The 22,499-nt window shown below is 38.5% G+C and overlaps 1 protein-coding gene across 7 annotated transcripts in view; it reads right to left on the bottom strand.

The window, feature by feature from the left end:
• The window catches only part of CHD1L (chromodomain helicase DNA binding protein 1 like), a 73,345-nt gene that overhangs the window by 23,502 nt on the left and 27,344 nt on the right, over positions 1-22,499 (bottom strand). For all 7 annotated transcript variants that reach the window (XR_009153089.1, XM_058165840.1, XM_058165841.1 and 4 more), the window contains 3 exons: positions 21,851-21,961; positions 5,635-5,749; positions 329-482 (listed from right to left, as the gene is read on the bottom strand). Coding sequence is in view for 6 of the 7 variants with exons in the window: in XM_058165840.1 (XP_058021823.1) it covers positions 329-482; positions 5,635-5,749; positions 21,851-21,961 (380 nt within the window). In the remaining variant the exon portion in view is untranslated. The remainder of the gene's footprint in view (positions 1-328; positions 483-5,634; positions 5,750-21,850; positions 21,962-22,499) is intronic.

Here is a 22,499-nt window from a genome sequence, read left to right as displayed (position 1 = left end):
CAGAGACAATTTCTTCCCAAATATCAAGCTTAGAATGTGATGAATAATTATTCTATATAGGCACATTTTGCACAGGAATTAGAAAAAAGAACCTTTACAGGAAATTAAGCAACTTTAAATCACTATTAGATTTAGAAATAAGAGTGTTTGTGATGTGTACCAAAGATAACCAAATGTTGTATACTTCATGCACAGAATTTTGATACTTTATAGAATTCAAAAAGAAAAAAAATACAGAAACACCATTTAATCTCTAGGGTTACCCATCTGTATTTCCTCTGCTTTTTCTCTGAAAAAGAAAGTGAAGGTGCTTTTTGGCATCTCTTACCTGAACATCTAATATATCCAGAGTTTTGTGTGCTCCAAGTGCAAACTGCCCCCCTTCAATAACAGTATTAGTTAATTGGAGTTTTGATATTGCTCGTCGGTAGATAATTTCTTCTACAGTGTCTCTCCCAATCAAGCGGATGATTTTTACTGGTCTTTAAAAAAGTACAATAAGATTTATATTAATACAATAATTTGTAATCATGTGTATTGCAGCAGGATATCTCTCAAGTGTCCTTGCTGCAGGATTTTTAGTTTTGCTTTCACAATAAAGAGGCAACAGGTTTCCAAAGCAGAGATGGACTCTGTGGCCCTCCAGTTATTTTTGCACTCCCAACTTCAGTTACATTGAAGCATTTTGGACAGTAAGAGGACAAATTATGTATTTATGTACATTGTAAAATACAGGTTCCAAAGATGCTTTTTTCAAACGGCAACTGGACTTTATTTTTCTTTGAAGACATTTCGCTTCTCATCCAAGAAGCTTCTCCAACTCTGACTGGATGGTGGGGAATGGAAGGATTTATATTCCTTGCAGACAGCTGGTAATTTGCATTATTTTGCAAGTTGTTGAGGCCACCTATGGGTTTATCTCAGCGGTGAAATGCAAAATTTTTAGCTACTGGTTTTGTATTTGTGGTTTGGTTGGTGTGGCTTGGTGGGGGATTCTTGTGACTGGGTGGGCGTAGACAACTTTAAAAAAAATTAAGCATTTTTTATTACCTATTTGCCCAAACCAATAATAAAAAAATGCTTTAAAAAAGTAAAAAAAAAAGGTTCCGATGATCGCGCGGCACAGCTGATGGACAAGTGTTAAGCCTGTAAGTGTTAAGAAACATAAATGTGCCCAAATAAAACACATTCCATTATGGCTGACTATAGTAACTTGATGATTCAGTAAAATGAACTACAAATTACCTATTCCTATTTTAGGCAGGATTAAAATGACTAAACCCAGCCACAGACGTTCAAAGTCCTATTCAGTTAGGAAATTTAGTGGAAGTTCCAGACTTGTGGTTAGCAGGGATTCAGACATTCATACATGCCATTATTTAATACAATGCAAGCAAGATTTAGCAGTTTCATGGTTTACTCAACCTAATTTTCTGGGTTCACATGGCACTGGCTGACAAACTACATGGACTGGATTCACACTGGAGGCTACGTTGATTGGCTTGTTTCTTGATAAGTGGGTGGTAAAAGTCAATTTACTACTGTCTCATGTCTTCCATAGCAAAACTCTTTATTAATTGGTTTGAAGCTATCAATCCAAAATCCTAATCTCATTTTGCTTTTCATTAGGTTTTCAAAACACTTGAAACCACAGACTACTTGATATTTGAGACCAAGTAGTTTGCAATGGAAGGAATGCAAAGAAATGCATTTTTTTTAACCACACAGTATTTTAGCCTACTCTGGATAACAAAAAGAAAATTCAGCATGTTTTAGTAGAAAAGGGGAAAAATGCGTCACTGCACAGTAAAATGTATTGGACGTTACAGGCTTCAAAATGGAGCAAATCCCTGTTCCTGCGTGGACCTCTAAGCGCCTCCATGAAGCAATGCCACCCTTCTGCGCTATCTTCTCTCTTGACAGACAGAGCCATGACAGACTGTCCAGCTTGCTGTTCAGATGGCTGGGCTGTCACCTTCGGTCGCCGAAAACAGCAGTCTTCAGCTTCCTCCTGCCCAGAAGTGGGCAGCAGCTGCTGGGAGCCATTGCTGGGTGGCATGAAAGCGAAGTCTCACACCGAGGGGGAGAACTGCTGGTGGGAATCCTATCGCTCCCGGCACAGGGCAACAGTCTCTCAGCACAGGCAAAGTGCGCCTTGGTTGAGCAAGGACTGTGCGGCGGAGGAGTTCCTTCTCGGGTGCGAGTTGAGAGGAAAACATGCTTTTCTGTGGAGAATTAGATAAGTCCCTGAAGGTTTGCCGGGCTAATGGAAGGGAGGGTACTTCTGAGGATATGCAGAGGGCACTTTAAGTGGGGGGAGGGGAGATACTTGGTCCCTCAGCGGGCTTCTTCTTGGTGGGAAAAGAAAAACATCTGAATTGCTTCCGAGATGGCAACATTTGCCTGCGCAGCTCCCCCTCCCCAAATGCCTGTCAGTGTGTCCTGAGCATGCTGGAGCCTCTCATCTCCCCTTTTATCCCAAATGGGCTGCTTGGAGGCCTGAGGGAAACACTACCAAGAGGCTATTGGGCTGGTGAGGGTGGAGAGGACATCCCCAAGTCCTCTTTAGGACCCTCTCTGGGACCATCCCCACTGTGTCCTTCTCACGCACCTGCTGGCACCATTATCCTTGGGGAGTTTTCTTTTGCAGGCAGGTGAGACAAGGAAGGGAAAAGCCAATTGACAATCAAGTGTGCCACATGATCATGGGAACCTTTTAAAAAAAAAAAATTTTAAAGCATTTTTTACTACCAGTTCAGAATAAGTAGTAAAAAAATGCTTTAAAAAAGTAAAAAAAAGTTCTGATGGCAGAGCTGTGATCGTCAGAACCTCTTTTTTTTTACTTTTTAAAGCATTTTTTTTACTACTGGTTCGTTGAACTGGTAGTTTTTATCACTACCGGTTTGCCTGAACTGGAGCGAACCGGTAGCATTTTACCCCTGGTTTATCTTCAAAAGAATGGCTTTTGTCTTTTAAATGTAGATGGACTGCTGAATCTTGTCCTGATGTGTTTGTTCGTCTATGTTTTCCTCACAGCCACAGAATCAGCCATCAGGAACAATAAACTGGCAGAACCAGAGGCAGAACAATTAAGAATGAAGGTATCTGCAGCTCTCGCCAGTGCCAAAACACCCCCTTTCCAACCTCACAATTCAAGAAAAGAGAGCAGTGACATCCTTGGGAAGCGACCCAAATATCACCATCCTGCCAGCTGATAAAGAAAGATGCACAGTCATCCTGAACACAGATGACTACAAGGCCAAGGTGAACATTCTTCTGCAGGACACTGCTATATATGAGACTCTGAAGAGAAATCCCATCAGCAGTTAAAAGAAAAGGGTCACTGATTTCTTGTAACAGATACTGAAAGACAATGCCATCGACAATATTACATTTGCATTTCAAAGACAAAGACCACTCTTTTGAAGACAGCAATGTCCACTTTTTGGACAGAGAAGACCACTGGTTTGAAAGAGGGATCGAAGAGGCCATCTATGTCAAAATTGAACAGCCTTCTCTTAACAGAGGGAGGATACGACATCAACTATCTTCAGTCTACAACACAGTCCTTTCAACAGTTCCAAGGCAGCTCCATACCCATTTGCACTACTCAGTTGACCCTGATGACACAGATAAACCTCCAGGTGGCCTCAACGACTCACTAAAACAATACAAATCATTAAAACTTTGAAGCTTATAACAATAATTTTGTCTGCCATACATTTCTCCCCAGTTTTCTTGATAAGTCCATTTTTGGAATAAAGATTTTTATAAAGAGAATTAATGAAGTCTCCTAAAAGATTTGTGGCAAATGGTCATATTGCTGATAACCAGAGAGCACTGTATAGAATACTTAAATGAAATACTAATGTTACACTGTTTCTTAACGTGCTTCAATGAGTGCTACTAGACAGAGTGTTCATAATAGCTTCTGGATATCACTTTCAAGCCTACTGTACTTAGAACAATTTCTTTAGTTTCCATATATATATTACAAGTAGTCCTTGAGTTACGATTATTCAGTGTTTGTTCCAAATAATAATGGCACTGAGCTTATATGACTTGGTGGCCTCACAGTCACATAAACAAAATTCAGATTCTTGGCAAACAGTTGACACTTATGACTGGTTATCATCACTGCTGACCTTCTCTGCCATCTGCCTAAAGTAAATGGGGAAGCCAGCAGGAAAGGTCACAAGTTGCTCAGGTATGTCTCCCCAATCTTCCTTCGCACCCACCAGTGCTCTCCTTCCCTTTTACCTGCTTGCACCTACCAGTGGTCTCATTCCCTAGCCCTCTCTGTGCTTATACATACAAATGTAGCAGTGGTGGGTTTCAAATTTTTTTACTACTGTCTCTGTGGGCGTGGCTTGCTTGGTGGGTATAGCTTGGTGGTCATGTGACTGGCTTAGGGTCATGTGACAGTAGGTGTGCTTTGGTGGCCATGTGACCGTGGGCATGGCTACGTGGTTATGTGACTGGGTGGGCGTGGTCATCTTAATGCCACTCACTGGGCATGGCTGACTCAGGACAGAAGAAGTCATACTGGCTAACTTGATGTGGGGACAATTAGGTGTCCCACAAGCTCCTCATCACCCCAAACTGCTGGCAGCCTAGTGCATGTGGACACACACATACACACATTCCAAGTTTGGTGACTTTTATCCACATAGGAAGGAGACAGTCTTCTCCTCTAACCCAGCATGATAGGCAGTTTGTAAGCTCAAATGTGGATAAAAGTCTCCAAACTTGGAATAGTGCGTGTGTGTGCGTGTCACCAGCCATGGGAGGAAGGTAAGATCACGAGCCTGGTGGGGACGATGGGTGGCCCGCAGCAAGCTAGGCTGCAGGCAGTGCGGCCTGGAATGGAGCCATGCAGCTTAGCCAGCCACGCAAACTCAGTGGGGACAGTGGGGGGCACAGCAAGCGCGAGAGGAGGCAGCTCAGTTGGGGCGCAGGGCAGGCACCACGTGGGGAGGCAGCTTAGGCAGGCAAACTGCCCGGGAGATAAGAAGTGACTGGAAGGGCGGGGTGAGTGAGGTGACTGGTTCGGGGGCATGGCCAGCCAGCGGTCGCTAATGGTTTGGCGACCCAGGCCAAATTATCACCGGTTCACATGAACCGGTAGGAATCCACCCACTGAAATGCACCCACCAGCATCCTCTGTCTGCAGCCTCCCTGCTCTTGTACACATGCACTCTATCCTCTTTTTCTGACCTGTCTGAGCTTGTACTGCAGTGCTTCCTCAACTCATGCCCAGCTAGTGTGATGCCCCTCTTGCAGTACCCCCATATTTTCACTTCCTGCTTAACAATGACCCACATGTCTTGGCATTAACAACAACAGGGACTGCCTGGATTGCCATTACTAAGCAATGTGGCCATGTGATGTTGCACTTTATGATTCCATTGCTTAGGAACAGCAATCCCAGTCCCAATTGCCACTATAACTCAAGGACTACCTGTACATTAACTAGTGCTATACTTTTAATCGAAGACATACCTTACCTGTAAATGTGCTTTTTAGTTGTCTGGGGAGGGACTGCAACAATGTAGCAGGACTTATAAAATATGCCCTTATGAAAAAAAAACCAACCCACACATTTACATGCAGAAGCCACCCATTTTTCCTTACTTCTTCTGGCCAATCCTATGGGCTCTGGCTGCTGCTTGCACATCATTTTGTGGATTAAAATCACTGTCAACAAAAATAACTGTATCTGCTGCTGTAAGATTGATACCAACTCCACCTTGGAAAATAAAGGAAAATATTTATAAATTATAATAAAAAGAAACCAGCCATTCTGTAGCCTTAATTCAAGCAAAAAGTATAAAGATAAATATTTCATTTGATAAACAATAATGTACAGGTCTGTATTATAAATGGGTAATAATATTTTCATAATTAGATGAATAGATTATCTGGTCTCAAAGGAAGGCATCCTATTCTGGATTGTATTGGACACATACCTAGATAAGCACATTCTATCTGGGCTCTAGTCCTTGACTTATGGCCATAATTGAGCCCAACATTTCTGTTGCTAACTAAGACAGTGCATGTAAAGTTGTTAAGTGAATTTTGCTCAATTTTATGACATTTCTTGCCACAATTGTTAAGTGAATCATTGCAGGTGTTAAGTTAGTAACAGTGTTGTTAAATAAATCTGGTTTCCCTATTGACTTTGCTCATCAGAAGGTCGCAAAAAGTGACAATGTGACGCCGGGACACTACAACTGTCATAAGTATGAACCAGTTGCCAAACATCTGGATTTTGATCACGTGACCATGGGGATGCTGCAATGATTATAAGTGTGAAAAATGGTTGTTAAATCACTTTTTTCAGTGCTGTTGTAACTTCAGACAGTCAAGGACAAACTTCTTTAAGTCAAGGACAACCTATAACAGTTTTCTTTTAGCTTCAAAATATAATTTGAACTTTGAAACATTGACTTTTAAAACCCTCTATACTTTGGCTCTTTTATATCTCCAAAAAGTATTTTCTTCAAGCAGTCCTGACTTATCTGACACAGATGTCCATTAAAATGGTCTCATTTTCATAATTTTAAAAAGACGTTTACAGGGACTGCTTGTCTGCTGCTGCACCTGCTCTGTGCAATAGCACCTTTTTGCGATATGATCAGACCCCCATTGTATTAGCATTATAAATTGCTCATAATGGAGTTATTTAGATAAGTATTTTGAGGCAAATGCTGTCCATTTATTTTATTACTAAAATTTGTTTTGGGTATTTTATATAAGGTAATAGCTCTAAGATGTAAAGTCTTTTGACTGCAGAAGGTAACAAATTCAATTTAATCCATTCAATCAATAAACTATTCATTCAACATTTTATCTTTCATCTTTCTAGTTTTGTTTAGCCATTTCAAGCGCTTACAGAATTGCTTAAAAATTCATATGGAAAGTATGTAACCACAAAGAAAATAAAGTATTGTTTTAAAAGACAGACATTTTTAATCCCATAATTTAATATATATATTTACTTTGTTCTTTTTTCTTCTAAATATGGAGGATCAAAAAGCGTTAAAATATTCAGTGTAATTTCGTTTGCTTTGCAGCTTGGTATAGCATTCTTATCTTCAGCTTATACTTGAGTCAACTTTCCCAAATTCTAATGACAGTTTATTAATTGCTTCTTTTACACTGGGAATGAATTTTGCCAAGCTGCTTTTTATTCAGCTGAAATAAATTTTCTTCCTTGTGGCATAAAAATAATTAGTTTAAATGGAAATCCCCACTGATAACAAATCTTGTTCTATATAAGGTTTTCTGTAAATGATTTAAATTATTTTCTTTTGTTACAGCATAGCACACCAATATCTTGGAAAAATACTCCCGCAATCCTATTTGATCTTCACATCCTCTTATTTTTCTATAATTTATTTTTTTTGTTAAAATAGCTGGCTTTTGACCAAAAAAAGGGATTTAGCAAATATAATTAAAACACCCCCCAGACTTCCTTATGAATAAATCTAACAATTATACTGATCCTTTTATATTACTATACAGTATCAATATTATATGATATTGATCTTTTCACAATAATTATAGACCAAAGCGAGATAAACAGTAATTTCTGTAGTGTCTGGAACTTCTTTAACCCTTAAATTATTTCTGCTATTATGATTTTTTGTATCTGCTAACGCAGTCTAAATTTCAGAAATATTCTTTTGAGCTTTGCTTATCTAAAGAGCATTTTTACAGCTGTATCATAAGCTTTACTGGACAATTGAACTCTTATCTGCTATTTGACATAGCATTTTTAAAAATTGTTCATTCATTTGCATACACTTTTTAGTTGTTTTATCAAATGTCTAGTTAAGTCCATATCAGGCATCTGTGGGCAGCCCTTTCTTTCTCCATTGTGTCTTCATTACAGAATATGCCTATCTATTCAATTGTGTTTTTTTCCAGTAAGCTTTAATCCCCTTTCATAGAAGAATCCTTTCCAAACATCTTGCTTTAATAATTTTAATACCTAATCAAAAAGCTACCAGAATCGTATATACATTCCACTTTTCCTTAAGTTTTCAGAGCAGAAAAATTCAGAAGTTAAATTACGTCATGCCCCAATACACTGAGCTTTACATGACTTCCAAGTTTCATTATTTTTATTACATATATATCTTGTGTGGAATTTTTAACTACACTGACTACCAGGAGACAGGATGAGACCAATTTTATTGGGGCTCCTCAGATATGACTAACCAGATATTAACTTTTACCCACATCTGAGGAGTCTCAATGAGGACAAAAGTGATCATTTTGTGCCTCCTAGTAATCAATGTAACTGAACTGACTTAAAGAAAAATGCTGTGTTTGGGAGGAAGAGTAGAGAGGTCATTACATCATCTTCAACAGTGGTTAGTTTTTATACATTACAACTGCAGTGAGGTTATTATATCATCAAAAATGGAAAGGTCCAACACTACTCACAATAGAAGAATGGTTGGTAAAGGTGATGAAACTTGGAAAGATGGATAAAGACCATAACTATATTTATAGCTGACTAGAAATCCCTTGCACATTTTTTAAATGAGTAGAAGGAAATGCACTTATGACTTGTAGTTTCGATAAGAATATAACTACAAAAAAGTGAGCTTTTCTTTTGTTAAATTAAAAGATAATTTTGTAATCATACTTTAATTCACTGCAAAGAAAATTGGAAACTTTTTTTGCACTTCTTTCTTTTTCTTTGTTTTTTTTATTCTGTATTAATTTTTGTTAACTTTTATCTTCTTTTTAAAACATTTAATAACAATTTATCATAAAAAAAACCCTAAAGGACAGCCCAAGATGGTATTAAGAAACAAACATGGGTGACGTCGTACCGTGGCAGTTCAGAAGGAAAGTGCTCTGTTCTCTGTGCCGGATTTCTAGTGATTGGGGACTGTGAGAGGCAAAGTTTTGTCCTGGAGGGACAAACAATAGAAGGAGGAAGTCTCAGAGGCAGCGAGGAAAGGTGTGGTTTCCAGCTGTGCTAGGAAGAGAACCTCCAACCTGACGTGGAAGAAGCCTGCCTTAATGGCAGACCTGGAGGTATGACACATGAGCCAAAGAAAAGGGAAGCAAGAAGAGAAGACAGTATAGCAGGCATAACGCGAGCAGTGGATTTAGCCGAGCTTGGAAGACCGGCAAAGAAGCAACCGGAGGAGCGATTAAAGATACTGAATGAGTCTCCAATAGAGAAAGATTATTTTGAATAATTGGCGGCATTCTGACATTGGGAGCAGTAGAGTGAGCAGAAAAGAACAATAAACAGTTAAAAAGCAAAAGGAGTGGAGCTTCACTCCTTGAAATAAATAAGAAACTACAAATAAAGAACCGTATTTTAAAATTCAGAAACTTGTGCTCCAATGGAGAAAAGAAAAGCTTACAGTCGAGAAGGAAAGATTGTGAGATAATGACTGTGCAGGCAGAAAGAGACTGACATTGTAAGATGGAAGCTGATGCAACAGCGAAAATAACAGGATTAAAAATATTCAAACATTCACATACCCCCTTCCTTTTTTCTTTCTTTCCTCTTTTCAATTTTTATAGTTTAACATTCTCCCACTTTATACGTTTATAATATTATTTAGTACTCTTAGAAATGGCTATAGATTATAAATTTAGTTTTTAGAAATATATATATTTAACCACTCTGACAAAAATATATCTATTTAAGAAACTTAGTTAATAGACAATACAGAATTGTGATGATAGCTATATAAATACATAATCACATTTTTTATACCCAATACCAACTGTATGTATTATATTTATTAACTTTATCAACTAGATTTATTAATAACTTGATTTTCTCAATTAGATTAATGAGTATTTATTGTATGTATTCTATCTATTGTATTTATTGTACCTAATATCTAATATTTAACATTTATTATTTTTATTATCTTTACTATTTTTATTATTAACTAATACTACTTATTGATGCATAATAGTAAAATTGATATTGATTTATAGAGATAGAATTATACTGATTAAAAGGGAATTAGTTTAATTCATAGGAAAGTATAATATATATCAATACAAACTAGATTAATAAAATTGGATGGTAATTTGGGAGAATATATATAAAATCCTAGGTGAACAGCATAAAATTATAAGAGAAATGACCACTATTACAACCCTGAAAACTGGAAAGAAGGCCACACCATTAGTCCCAATACTGACTGTTTCTCCATTGAACCAAAGATTAATTGAAGGAATGTTAACCACTGAAAAATCGAACGCCACTCCAAATATGCAGGCAATGCAAGCTACCCTGATGACAATACAAGAAACGATGGTAAAACTCCAGGAAAATATGACAAAAAATCATGGAGAAATTAAATTAGATTTAAAATTAGAAATGGGAGAGATGAAGACAGAGTTACACAAATTGGACGATAAAATGGGCGCAGTTCAAGAAGCGATCCAGAAAAATGAGGAGAGAATAAAAACTATTGAAAATAGAACAGCGAAAACTGAGAAAAATCTAGAAATGGTAGATCGGAAAATGTCGGGGATGAATAAGAAATTAGGAGAATTGTTGATACATTTGGAGATGGATTGGGCTTCCTTTTTTCTTTTTAATTTTTTTAAATTTTTTTAAAACAAACAAACATAAAAACATCTTCTATCCAAATACAGTGTGTCAGTGGGTTTGATTACAAATCTCTTGTGCGATTTCACCATATACATCATATTGATTTATCTAATCTTACATTTTATCAGTCTAATATATATCCAAACATTTTAATCAATTAATCCTTTAGTTAACTGTGACATTTCATTCTCTCATTTCGTATAAGTTTTTCTAAATTAATGTTATACATTATCCATTCTTTTCTCTTAAGCCAATTATATAGTTCAACATCTTCTCTGATAAAAACCTTTCTCCAATCTTTTTTTAACATATTTTCCCTTCTAACCATTGATAAAATAGTTTCCATATCTTATAATATTCTTTGTCTTCCTGTTCTCTAATTTCAAGTGTCAATTCACTCATTTCTGCACATTCCATTATTTTCTTAATAATTTCATCTTGCAATTTTCCAATTTTTAGCAAACACAATCCTGGCTGCTGTCAAAACATTCACCATCAAATATTTCAATTTTCTATTGTATGTTTCAGGTATAATCCCCGATAGGAACACTTCTGTTTTAAAATTGGGCTTTCTTTTTCTGACGTTCCAAAATGTCATGGAGACAAAAGAACAGGATCTAAGGATACTGATGGAAGGCTTAAATGCAGATGCACTGCAAGGGGACAAGTGAGAGATTATAAATTAGATGATGTATATAGGGTCTATACAAGTTATGCTAGACGTCACAAACTCCCTAGAGAAGTTCACATAAGGTTCGCCCGCAAGAAAGTGAGAGATATGATATACAAGATCACAAGAGCGGAACCAATGATGTATAAAGGAAAAGAAATTATTACACTAAAACAAATCCCTAGGAAGGTCCGCAAACAATGGAAAGATTACCGTTTTTTAGCGACTCAATTAAATAAAAGAAATATATAGTTCTGATGGATTACCCTGGGAATGTTAGTCTCCTGGAACGATAAAAAAATTAAAGTTGATAGTATGGAGAAAGCTCAAGAACTGTATGATCAGCTAGCTGGCTCAGAGGAAGAATATAGTAGTAGGGAGGAATTGGAATTGGCCAGCCAAGATTTACATTGAATTATTAGCTCTAAACTTTAATAGTTTATAAAAACATATGGCGTTTTCAAACTTTGGATTGATTTAAGTATATTTAAACAAATTGATTAGTCTTAAATACCTACTGTTGATTAATAATTGTATACATAGAGATCCTTATATTTACTCATAGGTATAATAGTTATTTTAAGAAATTGAATGTTAACACTGTATTATTATTGTAAGGAAGGTTTAGAGTGAAAAAGGTGACAACTGATGGTATTGTGGAATATTTTTTTCAAAAATTTAAAAATGTCAAATACATCCATAGTAACTAAAGTGGCAAAAAAACCAATGTCAATGACAGCTTCTCCAGCAGGACAAAAGTTAATTACAGATATGGCGTGCAGTGAAAAACCAGGGCCAACACCAACCTGCAAAGTCTGCAATCTTCACTAAATATGATTCAGGAGTTTATGATAAAAACACAGGAATCAATAACAAATAATCATGAGGATATGAAGAGTGAATTAGGAGAAGTAAAAGAAGGCATAAAGAAACTGGATAATAGAGTGGGAAAATTTAATAACTAAAAATGAACAGAAAATAAAAGCGATAGAAGTAAGAACGGATCAAACTGAAAAGAAACTAGAAGAAACCAAAGAAAGATTGACAGTGGCAAACAGAGACTTAGTAGAGGCAATTACTCATCTGGAATTAGAGAGCTCTTCCTTCTACCTGAGGTTCCAAAATATCACAGAAACAAGAGATGAAGACCTACACAAATTGATGACAGACATTCTAGCTGACCCACTACAAATAGATAAAAATGAATTAAGGAACAACATTGATGAAGTATATAGGATGCAAACGAATTACCCTAGGAGATACAAAATTATATAAATTATATAAGGTTTGCGAAAAGAGCGGTCAGAGATGAAGTTTATAGAAGAATGAAGGATGACCAATTGACCTACAAAGGAAGAGATGTCATAACTCTCAGATACCAAAGAGAATAAGAGAGAAACGAAGAGATTACCAGTTCCTTATAACACAATTAATAAAAAATAAAAATATTTCGCTGGTTGATGCCAGAAGCACGAAGCTGAAGCCTGAAGATGACGAATGAGACTTCGTTGAAACGTCGCCAAGACACTTCCAATTTTATGCGGGAGAAAACCCGAATAACCAAAGACCTACATACACACACACATACATATCTATATCTGAAAACATATACGTATATATATACACACACACACACACACACACACACACACACACACACACACACACACACACACACACACACGTTTTCTGAGGTTTTTGCGGGTGTTTGTATGGAGGTCTTTGGTTATTCGGGTTTTCTCCCGCGTAAAATTGGAAGTGTCTTGGTGATGTTTCGACGAAGTCTCATTCGTCATCTTCAGGCTTCAGCTTCGTGCTTCCGAATAAGACTTCGTCGAAATATCGCCAAGACACTTCCAATTTTACGTGGGAGAAAACCCGAATAACCAAAGACCTCCATATACACACATATATATACATATATATACACACACACACACACATATATAGAACAAACCAAAAACTGTCTACTATTGACCTCACCCCATTCCTAAGAGGTCTGTAAGGGGTGTGCATAAGAACACAAACGTGCCTACCATTCCTGTCCTATTGTTTCCTCTCATTATATCCAATTAATATAGTTATTGCATACTTATGCTTATATATATCTTATATATTATATAGTTGCTTTCATGCTTATGCTTATATATATTGTTGTGACAAAATAAATAAATAAATAAATAAATAAATAAATAAATAAATAAAGAGGAAGAATTGGACAGCAGAGAAGATAATAATTAAACATAGACTTAACCTAATTACACAAGAATAGTGCAAAAAATTAGAGCAACTGAACAAAACTACTTTGAAAATGCTAACAAACCGGGAAGATGGTTGGCCTATAAATTAAAAAAAAGAAAAAGAAAAAAAATTAATACAACAACTAGGCTGTGCGGGTCTGGATGGGGAGGAACAGGCTCCAGCTCAACCCCTCCAAGACAGAGTGGCTGTGGGTTCCGGCGTCCCGGTATAGTCAGCTTATGCCTTCGCTGACTGTTGGGGGTGAAGTATTGGCCCCCAGGGGGAGGGTGCGCAACTTGGGCGTTCTCCTGGACGACCGGCTATCTTTAAAAGAACATTTGACGGCCGTCGCCAGGGGAGCATTTTATCAGGTTCACCTGATTCGCCAGTTGCGCCCTTTCCTTGACCGGGACTCCTTATGCACAGTCACTCACGCCCTCGTTACTTCCCGCCTGGACTATTGCAATGCTCTCTACATGGGGCTCCCCTTGAAGAGCACCAGGAGGCTCCAGCTAGTCCAGAATGCGGCTGCGCGGGTGATAGAGGGAGCACCGTGTTGCTTCCATATAACACCTATCCTGCGTGGCCTGCACTGGCTGCTGGTAGCCTTCCGGGTGCACTTTAAGGTATTAGTGACCACCTTTAAAGCGCTCCAGGGCTTAGGACCGGGATATTTACGAGACCGCCTTCTGCCACCTATAGCCTCCCAACGACCTGTGCGCTCCCACAGAGTGGGCCTTCTCAGGGTGCCGTCGACCAAACAATGTCGGTCGGCGGCCCCCAGGGGGAGACCCTTCTCTGTGGCAGCACCGGCCCTTTGGAATGAGTTGCCTCCGGGTTTATGCCAACTCCTCGACCTCCGGACCTTCAAGTGGGAACTGAAGACTTTATTATTTCATTGGGCGGGACTAGCCTAAGTGTATTTTAAGTGTATTTTAATTGTAATTTTAAGGGGTTTTATGTCGGTCTAAGACCGTTTTAGTCGATTGCCCTGTTAAATATTTGTTTTTAATTTTTTTTAAACTTCTTATTTATTCTTTGTATTTTAATAAGGCTGTACACCGCCCTGAGTCCTTCGGGAGAAGGGCGGTATAGAAATTAAATTATAAATAAATAAATAAATAAACTAGAAGATGAAAAAGGGATAGCACACCATCAAAAGGAAGAAAAGGAAAATATAGCAGTAAGATACAATCAAAAACTATATAGTTGAGAGAACATAGAGGAAGATGACATTAAAAGATATTTACAGCAAAGAAATCTCCCAACCTTACTGGAAAATTTAAAAGAAATATTAGACAGAAAAATAACAATGTTAGAATTAAAAACAGCAATCCAAAAACAAAAAAGCAACAAAACACAGGGTCTAGATGGAATCCCAGCAGAATTTTACAAGGAATTACAAAGACCATTGCAGAATTTAATATTACAAACATATAACAAAATACTAGAGCGAGCAATAATACCAAAATCTTGGATGGAGGCACTGATAACCTTAATTCCCAAAGACAACGTGGAAAAGAAAAAAATCCAAAATTATAGGCCAATCTTGCTGCTGAATGCTGATTATAAGATATTCATGACAATAATGGCAGAAAGGATGAAACCAGTGGTGGGTTGCTCCCAGTTCGCACCGGTTCGGGAGAACTGGTAGTAAAAATTTGTCGTCAATCACAGAACCGGTAGTAATGGCTAGCTGGCCATGCCCCTGAACCGATCCCCTGGCTGCCATGTTCTTCACACACGCGCATCCCATTGCCTTGCCAAGTCTAATGGGATGCGCATGCGCAAAGAACATGGAGGCAACGGCAGCAGCTTTTTCCATGGCTGCGAAACTTGTCGGGCCGGGCGACACCCTCCCGCCTGCCAGCAGCTCCCGAATCCGCCGCCGAGGCCACCAGCTTCGCCCTCCAACCACCACTCCCCTTTCTTGCCAAGGCCGCTGCTACCATCTCCTGCCACTGCCATCGCCTTTCCTTCAGAGGCATGTAGAAGATCTAGAAGGTAAGGCCAACGCTGGCAACGGGGGAGGGAGACCTGCTGCCCTCGGCCAAAAAGCCATCTCCGGGGGGACATGGTGAGTCTCACAGCTTAGCTGCACGATCGTCAAGAGCCTTTTTTTTTCTTTTAAAAGCAATTTTTTACAACCTATTCACCCAAATAGGTTGTAAAAAAATGCTTTTAAAAGGTTAAAAAAAGGCTCTGATGATCACAGCTGAGCTGCCTGATTGTCAGAGCCTTTTATTTTTACTTTTAAAAGCATTTTTTTTACAACCTATTCGCCCGAATAGGGAATTTGAGGGGAAGAGAGGGGAAGAAGGAAGGAAGGAAGGCGGGAGCTGGGAATGAGATGGAAGGATGGATGGAAGGAAGGAGATGGGAATGAGAGGGGAGGGGAGGAAGGAAAGAAGGAAGAATTGCATGTGTCCCAAATAACTTTTAGGAAGGGGGGGGGGAAAGAAAGGAAATATTCTAATACATTATTACTAGTATGTTTATTAAGAAGATATATTCAAATATTAAGAACTAAACACCTTTCTTTCTTTCTCTACTATATTGTTTTGCTCATTTCCACATTCTTAAAAAAAACCCTAAATTCTCTAAATGGGATCATTTATAATCAAGTTAATGAATCTGAGTAAAACTTTTGTCATGGAGTACAATCAGTTTTGAACAAGACTTCTAGCGGTCCTTTATATGTGATTCCTAAAACGTGAGAGAGAGAGAAAAGAGAGAGACAGAGAGAGAGACAAGAAGGAAGGAAGAAAGGAAGGAAGGAAGGAAGGAAGGAAGGAAGGAAGGAAGGAAGAAAGAAAGAGGAAGGAAGGGAGAGGGAGAGAGAAAGAAGAGGAAGAAAGAATCAGAAACCCTGGCACTAGATGTGGCTTCAGAACTTTGAAACAGGACAGCAATCTTGGGCTGGAAGGGACTTTGGAGGCCATCTAGTCCAACCACCTGCTCCAGCAGGAAACCTTATATCATCTGGATTATTTTGGTGCATCTAACAGAGAGGAAAATTGCCAGGAAGGAGAAGGAGTTTACTAGGACAAGGCTGCCATGCAGAGGAAGGCAGAGATAGTCCTTGACTTACGACCACAATTGAGCCCAAAATTTTGGTTGCTAAGCAAGAGCGTTGTTAGGTGAGTGTCACCAAATTTTACTCAATCCATGACCTCTCCTGGCTCTAACAGTCATGTGCAAGCTAGGGAAGAACATTTGAAGGTGTGTGTAATGTCCTAAATGTACAGAAGTTATAGTGTGTCAGAAAGTGGACTCTGGGTGTGTTTTTCCAAATGTAGTAAGTGAGGTTGATTGTGTAGTTTTAGAAGAGAGGTATGTGTGTGTACGTACCTACACATACAGTATATATAGTAGATAATGTATCTTTTTGTGCATCTTGCTTCTCCGCCTCCCCACCCCTTCCCAAATCAGGCTTGCCGATCTCGGCCAGTGAGGGGGAGTGCCAGGTGGGGAGGGGTGGGGAGGTAGAGAAGCGAGACGCATAGAACGAGACAGGGAACAACCCAAACGTGAAATATAAAGGCATGCCTTCCCCACATTGGGCTGCTGCTTCATGAAAAAGTCCTTCCCTTGTTAGTTTGATAAGTAATTTTACTGGCTAGAACCTGCTGGATTTTTATATCAGCTGTCTGTTTTTACTCGCTGCAATAAATTCCAGCACTTGTTAGGCTCAGAAAGAACACATAGCAGCTTCTCCTTCGGGTGAGCTGTTGCCTAAAACATTCAGGTTTTTTATTTTCATTTTTAGCTCGCCACTTAAGTTGGGATTTGTGTACAGGAGATGGGAATGGTGTATTACAATGAAGTACTTTGGATTGAGTCTCGCTTCTCCGCCGTGTCTTACCTGACTTCCAGCTCCTGCCATGGCTGGCGAGGGAGGGGAAAAGAGGGGGACCCGTCTCACTCCACGTGTCTCACTCCACGTGTCTCGCTTCTCTGCCTCCCTATCTCTCCCCACCTGCCACTTCCACTTGCCAGCTGAGATCGGCAAGGCTGATTCGGGGAGTTGAACACCCTGCTGCCGCCCAGGAGAAGAATATCAGAAATGGCTCTCGCAGAGCCTCCCCTTTCTTCTTCTCCTGAGTGGCAGCGATGCATCTGGCTCACCGAATCTGGCCTGCTGATCTCGGGTGGCAGCGGCTCTGACCCAATCCCCGCTGGCAATGCTGCGGGCAAGAATTGGCTATGCCGATCCCGCTTCATGGCTGTGCAGACAACTCTCACCAGCCACTGCTCAGAGCTCCGGCACCAGTACCCTTCCCCCCAGGTCAACAGGGCTAGGGCTGGCAAGAGTTTGTTTGTGGCCGCCATTAAAAGAAGGGGAGTGTGAGCTAGGGTTTGCAGGAGCAGCCTTTGCAAGGCCGTTCCAGGTGGATGGTAGGTGCGTGTGGGACATGTTCTCCTTCCGTTCGCCCAACCCTCGCCTCTTCACCTCATGCTGTTTGCACGGGAAGCAAATTAAAAGTTGCCACGATTGCTGGAGGCAGAGACCTGAGCGCTGCACCAGTCCCCCTACAGCAGGCCAAAATTTAGGGGCTTCCTGCACCTCAAAAATAATAAGACCCCTCCCAATAATAAGGCCAAGGCCATATTTTGGGGGTCAAAATAAAATAAGACCCTGACTTATTTTCGGGGAAACATGGTACATAGGATTAAATAGTATATTTTGGATGTTCAATAGTAGTAAATAAATAGACAGGGAAATTGTATCTCGTTGAGACCTTTGAGGCGAGAAGCCAGACACCCTAACCCTAACCCCAGACGTGAGTGACGTCAAGTTAGTCACGGCCACCCAGTCACATGACCACCAAGCCACACCCACCAAACAAGCCATGCCCACAGAACCAGTAATAAAAAATTTTGGAACCCACCCCTGGATGAAACATACTAAACAAAATCATAAGCCAGACCAGAATGGATTCTTACCTACCAGACACATAAAGAATAATATAAGAACGATAATGAATACACTAGAATATTACGAAATACACCCGAGGAAACAGGCAGCTTTGATATTCCTCGATGCACAAAAAGCATTTGACAATTTAAATTAGGATTTTTTAATTAACCAACTAGGAGTAATGAATTTTGGTGAGAAATTTATTAGAATAATTAAAGCAATATACTCAAATCAGAAAGCAAAAAATACTATTAAATGAAGAAACAACAGAAGGCTTCAGCATAAGTTAGACATTTGATCATTTGGCGACCGTCTCCAGGAGAGCTTTTTATCAGGTTCGCCTGATCCGCCACTTGCGTCCCTTCCTGGACCGGGATGCCCTATGCACGGTCACTCATGCTCTCGTTACTTCTCGCCTGGACTACTGCAATGCTCTCTACATGGGGCTCCCCTTGAAGAGCACCCGGAGACTTCAGCTAGTCCAGAATGCGGCTGCGCGGGTTATTGAGGGAGCGGTCCGGAGCTCCCACGTAACACCTATCCTGTGCAGACTGCACTGGCTACCTGTTGTTTTCCGGGTGCGCTTCAAGGTATTGGTTACCACCTTTAAAGCACTCCATGGCTTAGGACCGGGCTACTTACGGGACCGTCTACTGCCGGCTTCTATCTCCCAGCGTCCGGTGCGTTCCCATAGAGAGGGACTCCTCAGGGTGCCGTCAGCCAAACAGTGTTGACTGGTGGCCCCCAGGGGGAGGGCCTTCTCTGTGGGGGCTCCTACCCTGTGGAACGAGCTTCCCCTCGGGCTTCGACAACTACCTGACCTTAGGACCTTTCGCCGCGAACTTAAAACCTATCTATTTCGTATGGCTGGACTGACTTGAGTTTAATTTTAAATTTTAATTGAATTCTGATGGGTTTTAAATTTCTGTAATTTTATGGGGTGTAATGTTATTTTAAATTTTTTGGCAAATTTAATCAGTTTTTTAAGGGTTGTTTTAATTATTGTGTATGTTTTGTTTGTATTTTATTTGCCTGTTCACTGCCCTGAGTCCTTCGGGAGAAGGGCGGTATACAAATTAAAACATTATTATTATTATTATTATTATTATTATTATTATTATTATTATTATTATTATTATTATTATTATTATTATTATTATTATTATTAGACAGGGATGCCCCTTATCCCCTCTGCTACTTATTTTTTCAATGGAAACACTGTTGCAAAAAATTAGACAGAATCGAGAAGTCAAAGGATTAAAAATTAGAGGACAAGAATATAAAGTACAAGCCTTCACTGACGACTTGGCATTTATTATAGAAGAACCCTTAGAGACGGGATTAATACTATTAAAGGATACAAACCAATTTGGCAAAGTGGCAGGGCTCAAAATAAATAAAGAGAAAACTAAAATAACAACCAAAAATTTAACCAAAAGACAAAATTGAAGAACTAGAGGAGAAAATGGGAATTTTAAGAGCAAAAAAAATTAAATATCTGGGAATATGGCTGTCAGCAAAAAGTAGTACGATAAAAGAGGATAATTATAATAAATTAATAAAACAAATACAAAAAGATTTGGAAAATTGAAACAAATTACAGATATCACTAATTGGCAGAATCTCAACAATTAAAATGAACGTATTACCCAAACTGTTATCTTTTTCAAATGATACTGGTAAGATTAGAGAAGAATTTTTTTGAACAGCTAAACAAATAATATCGAAATTTATATGGGCAGGTAAAAAACCTCGTATTAAATTTAAGCTGTTACAAGATAGTAGGAACCACAGGGGTTTTGGCCTCCCAGATTGGGAGCTCCACTACCAAGCAGCAGTGCTAACATGGTTAAGAGATTGGATTCAACTCAAAAACAAAAGAATATTAGTATTAGAAGGACACAATCTTCAACTAGGTTGGCACGGGTTTCTATGGGAAGGTAAAAATAAAACACATTTATATTTAGGCATATAATAAGGAATTCTCTAGACAATATCTGGGTAAAGATTAAAAAACACCACTATACAAAAATCCCAAATTGGCTATCGACCATGGAGGCAATGACATGTCCAAACACAATAGACCTCAGTAAAATGGTAAGATACTCAGAAATTTTAGACGAGAAAGGAGAATTAAAATCAGTGCAAACATTGAAAACACAAGGAATAAATATAGAATGGTGGCCCTACTTACAAATCAAAAGAAGACTAAAAAAGGATCAAGAAGAATTCGACATATATGAAAAACAATTGGAGTTGGATAAAATTTTATTAGGAACAGAAGGAAAAATGATCTCAAAATTATATCAATTTCTACTAAGATATAAAATGGAGGAGGAAATTGTAAAAGAAATGATGATTAGTTGGGGAAGGGATTTCGGCCACAGTATAGAATTAGAACAGAGGGACAAACTATGGGAAAGGAACTACAAACTCACAACAGCAGTTGCTTACAAAGAAAACCTCTATAAAATGTTTTATAGGTGGCATTTGCCACCAGTGAGATTGGCCAAGATGTATCCCAATTTATCACCTAACTGTTGGAGATGCAACCATAAATCTGGAACATTCTACCACATATGGTGGACATGCCCTATCACAAAAACTTCAATGCATTATATTGCACATACTTACCGCAGCAAGAATCACATTCACAAAAATTGGAAACAAAAAGATGTACCCTCAGACGAAACAGTAATTAGGAAAATTCTAGAATTTCCTAATTCTATTTAGATTCTAGAATTCTAGAATCTAAAATTCTAGAATCTAAAATTCTAGAATGCGCAGAGATGGATAAAATGACTATGGAGTTGAAAGAGAGAGGATTCGAAATATTATGAAATATGGAATAAAATGTACATTTTATGATAAATACAAATGATAAACCAAGAGAATGAACTGTATATTTATATGCAAAAAGGCTTGTTAAGGCCTTGAAAAATATCTAAATGATGGGACAAAGAATAATTAAAAAGAGATCAAATCCTACAACAATATTTGAATGAACTAAAGATTAAGATTTTCAGAACTAAAAGAAAGGAATATAAAGTTGATTTTATTTGATTAAGACATATTTTTAATGAAATTTTGGCAATCCTTTTAAGACTATTTGCTGATACCAGGCCTGAAAAACTGAAGTTTTATGGATTTGTTTATAAATAAGGGAAGGGTTAGGGGAAGAAGAAATATTGTTTGTAACATAATGGGGAATAAAGAGTTACCAAACATGTTTATACTTGTGATGAAGATTGGAAGACACACATATATACACACACATTTCCTTTTTCTTCTTTTCTAACAATACTTTCTTTATATTTTTACTCATGTCAAATACTACTAGTAGCCCACTATTAGCTTTCAAATTAACAGAATATCAAGCATAGTACATAAAAAAGCCTTGGTTCCTCACCTGCCTTGGTACTCAGAAGGAAAACAAAAATAGGCTGCTGAGCAAAGTTATTAATGGCAAGATGTCTCTCTTCACCTCGGACAGATCCATCCAGGCGCTCATAGCTGTAACCTTTTCAGTTTTTTTAAGAAACATTAAATATTCATGAGAGATACATTATTCCTATGTTTGAAAAAAGTATATAGTGACCATTAGGAAAATATGTGCTTACACAGGGAAAATGGGAATATTTGTATAAGAGGAAGGGAAGGAGAAACAGCTTTCAATATTCTGTTATTTATAGCTTATATCAACAAAGTTCTAATATTTCTTATAGTATCTGCTTCATCAAATCAAGGGTTCTGGTAGCATTTTTGTTGACTATCAAACTTGATTAAAGGGCATAAAGCATTAGTGAGCTGCAATTCATTTCACAGATGCACAGAGTGTTCTTCCACTGAAAAAGAGGTTGTTGCTGAATTCACATACATCAAAAGACGTAACAAACAAAATCAAAACAAGGTCTCAACAATGCATTTTTAACACATTACAATAAGGTAATTTAACCTACATCTGCACAATTAACCTATCTTCCCTACCTTTCTCCAATTTAAAATCTATATCAGTATACATATTCTATACAACTGATGAACTTATGCTTTTTATTAAC

This window comes from Ahaetulla prasina, chromosome 2 (assembly GCF_028640845.1).
Source record: "Ahaetulla prasina isolate Xishuangbanna chromosome 2, ASM2864084v1, whole genome shotgun sequence".
NCBI classification, from domain to species: domain Eukaryota; kingdom Metazoa; phylum Chordata; class Lepidosauria; order Squamata; family Colubridae; genus Ahaetulla; species Ahaetulla prasina.
The sequence above is the reverse complement of the archived record's forward strand: the minus strand, read 5'-3'. Positions and strand labels throughout refer to the sequence as shown.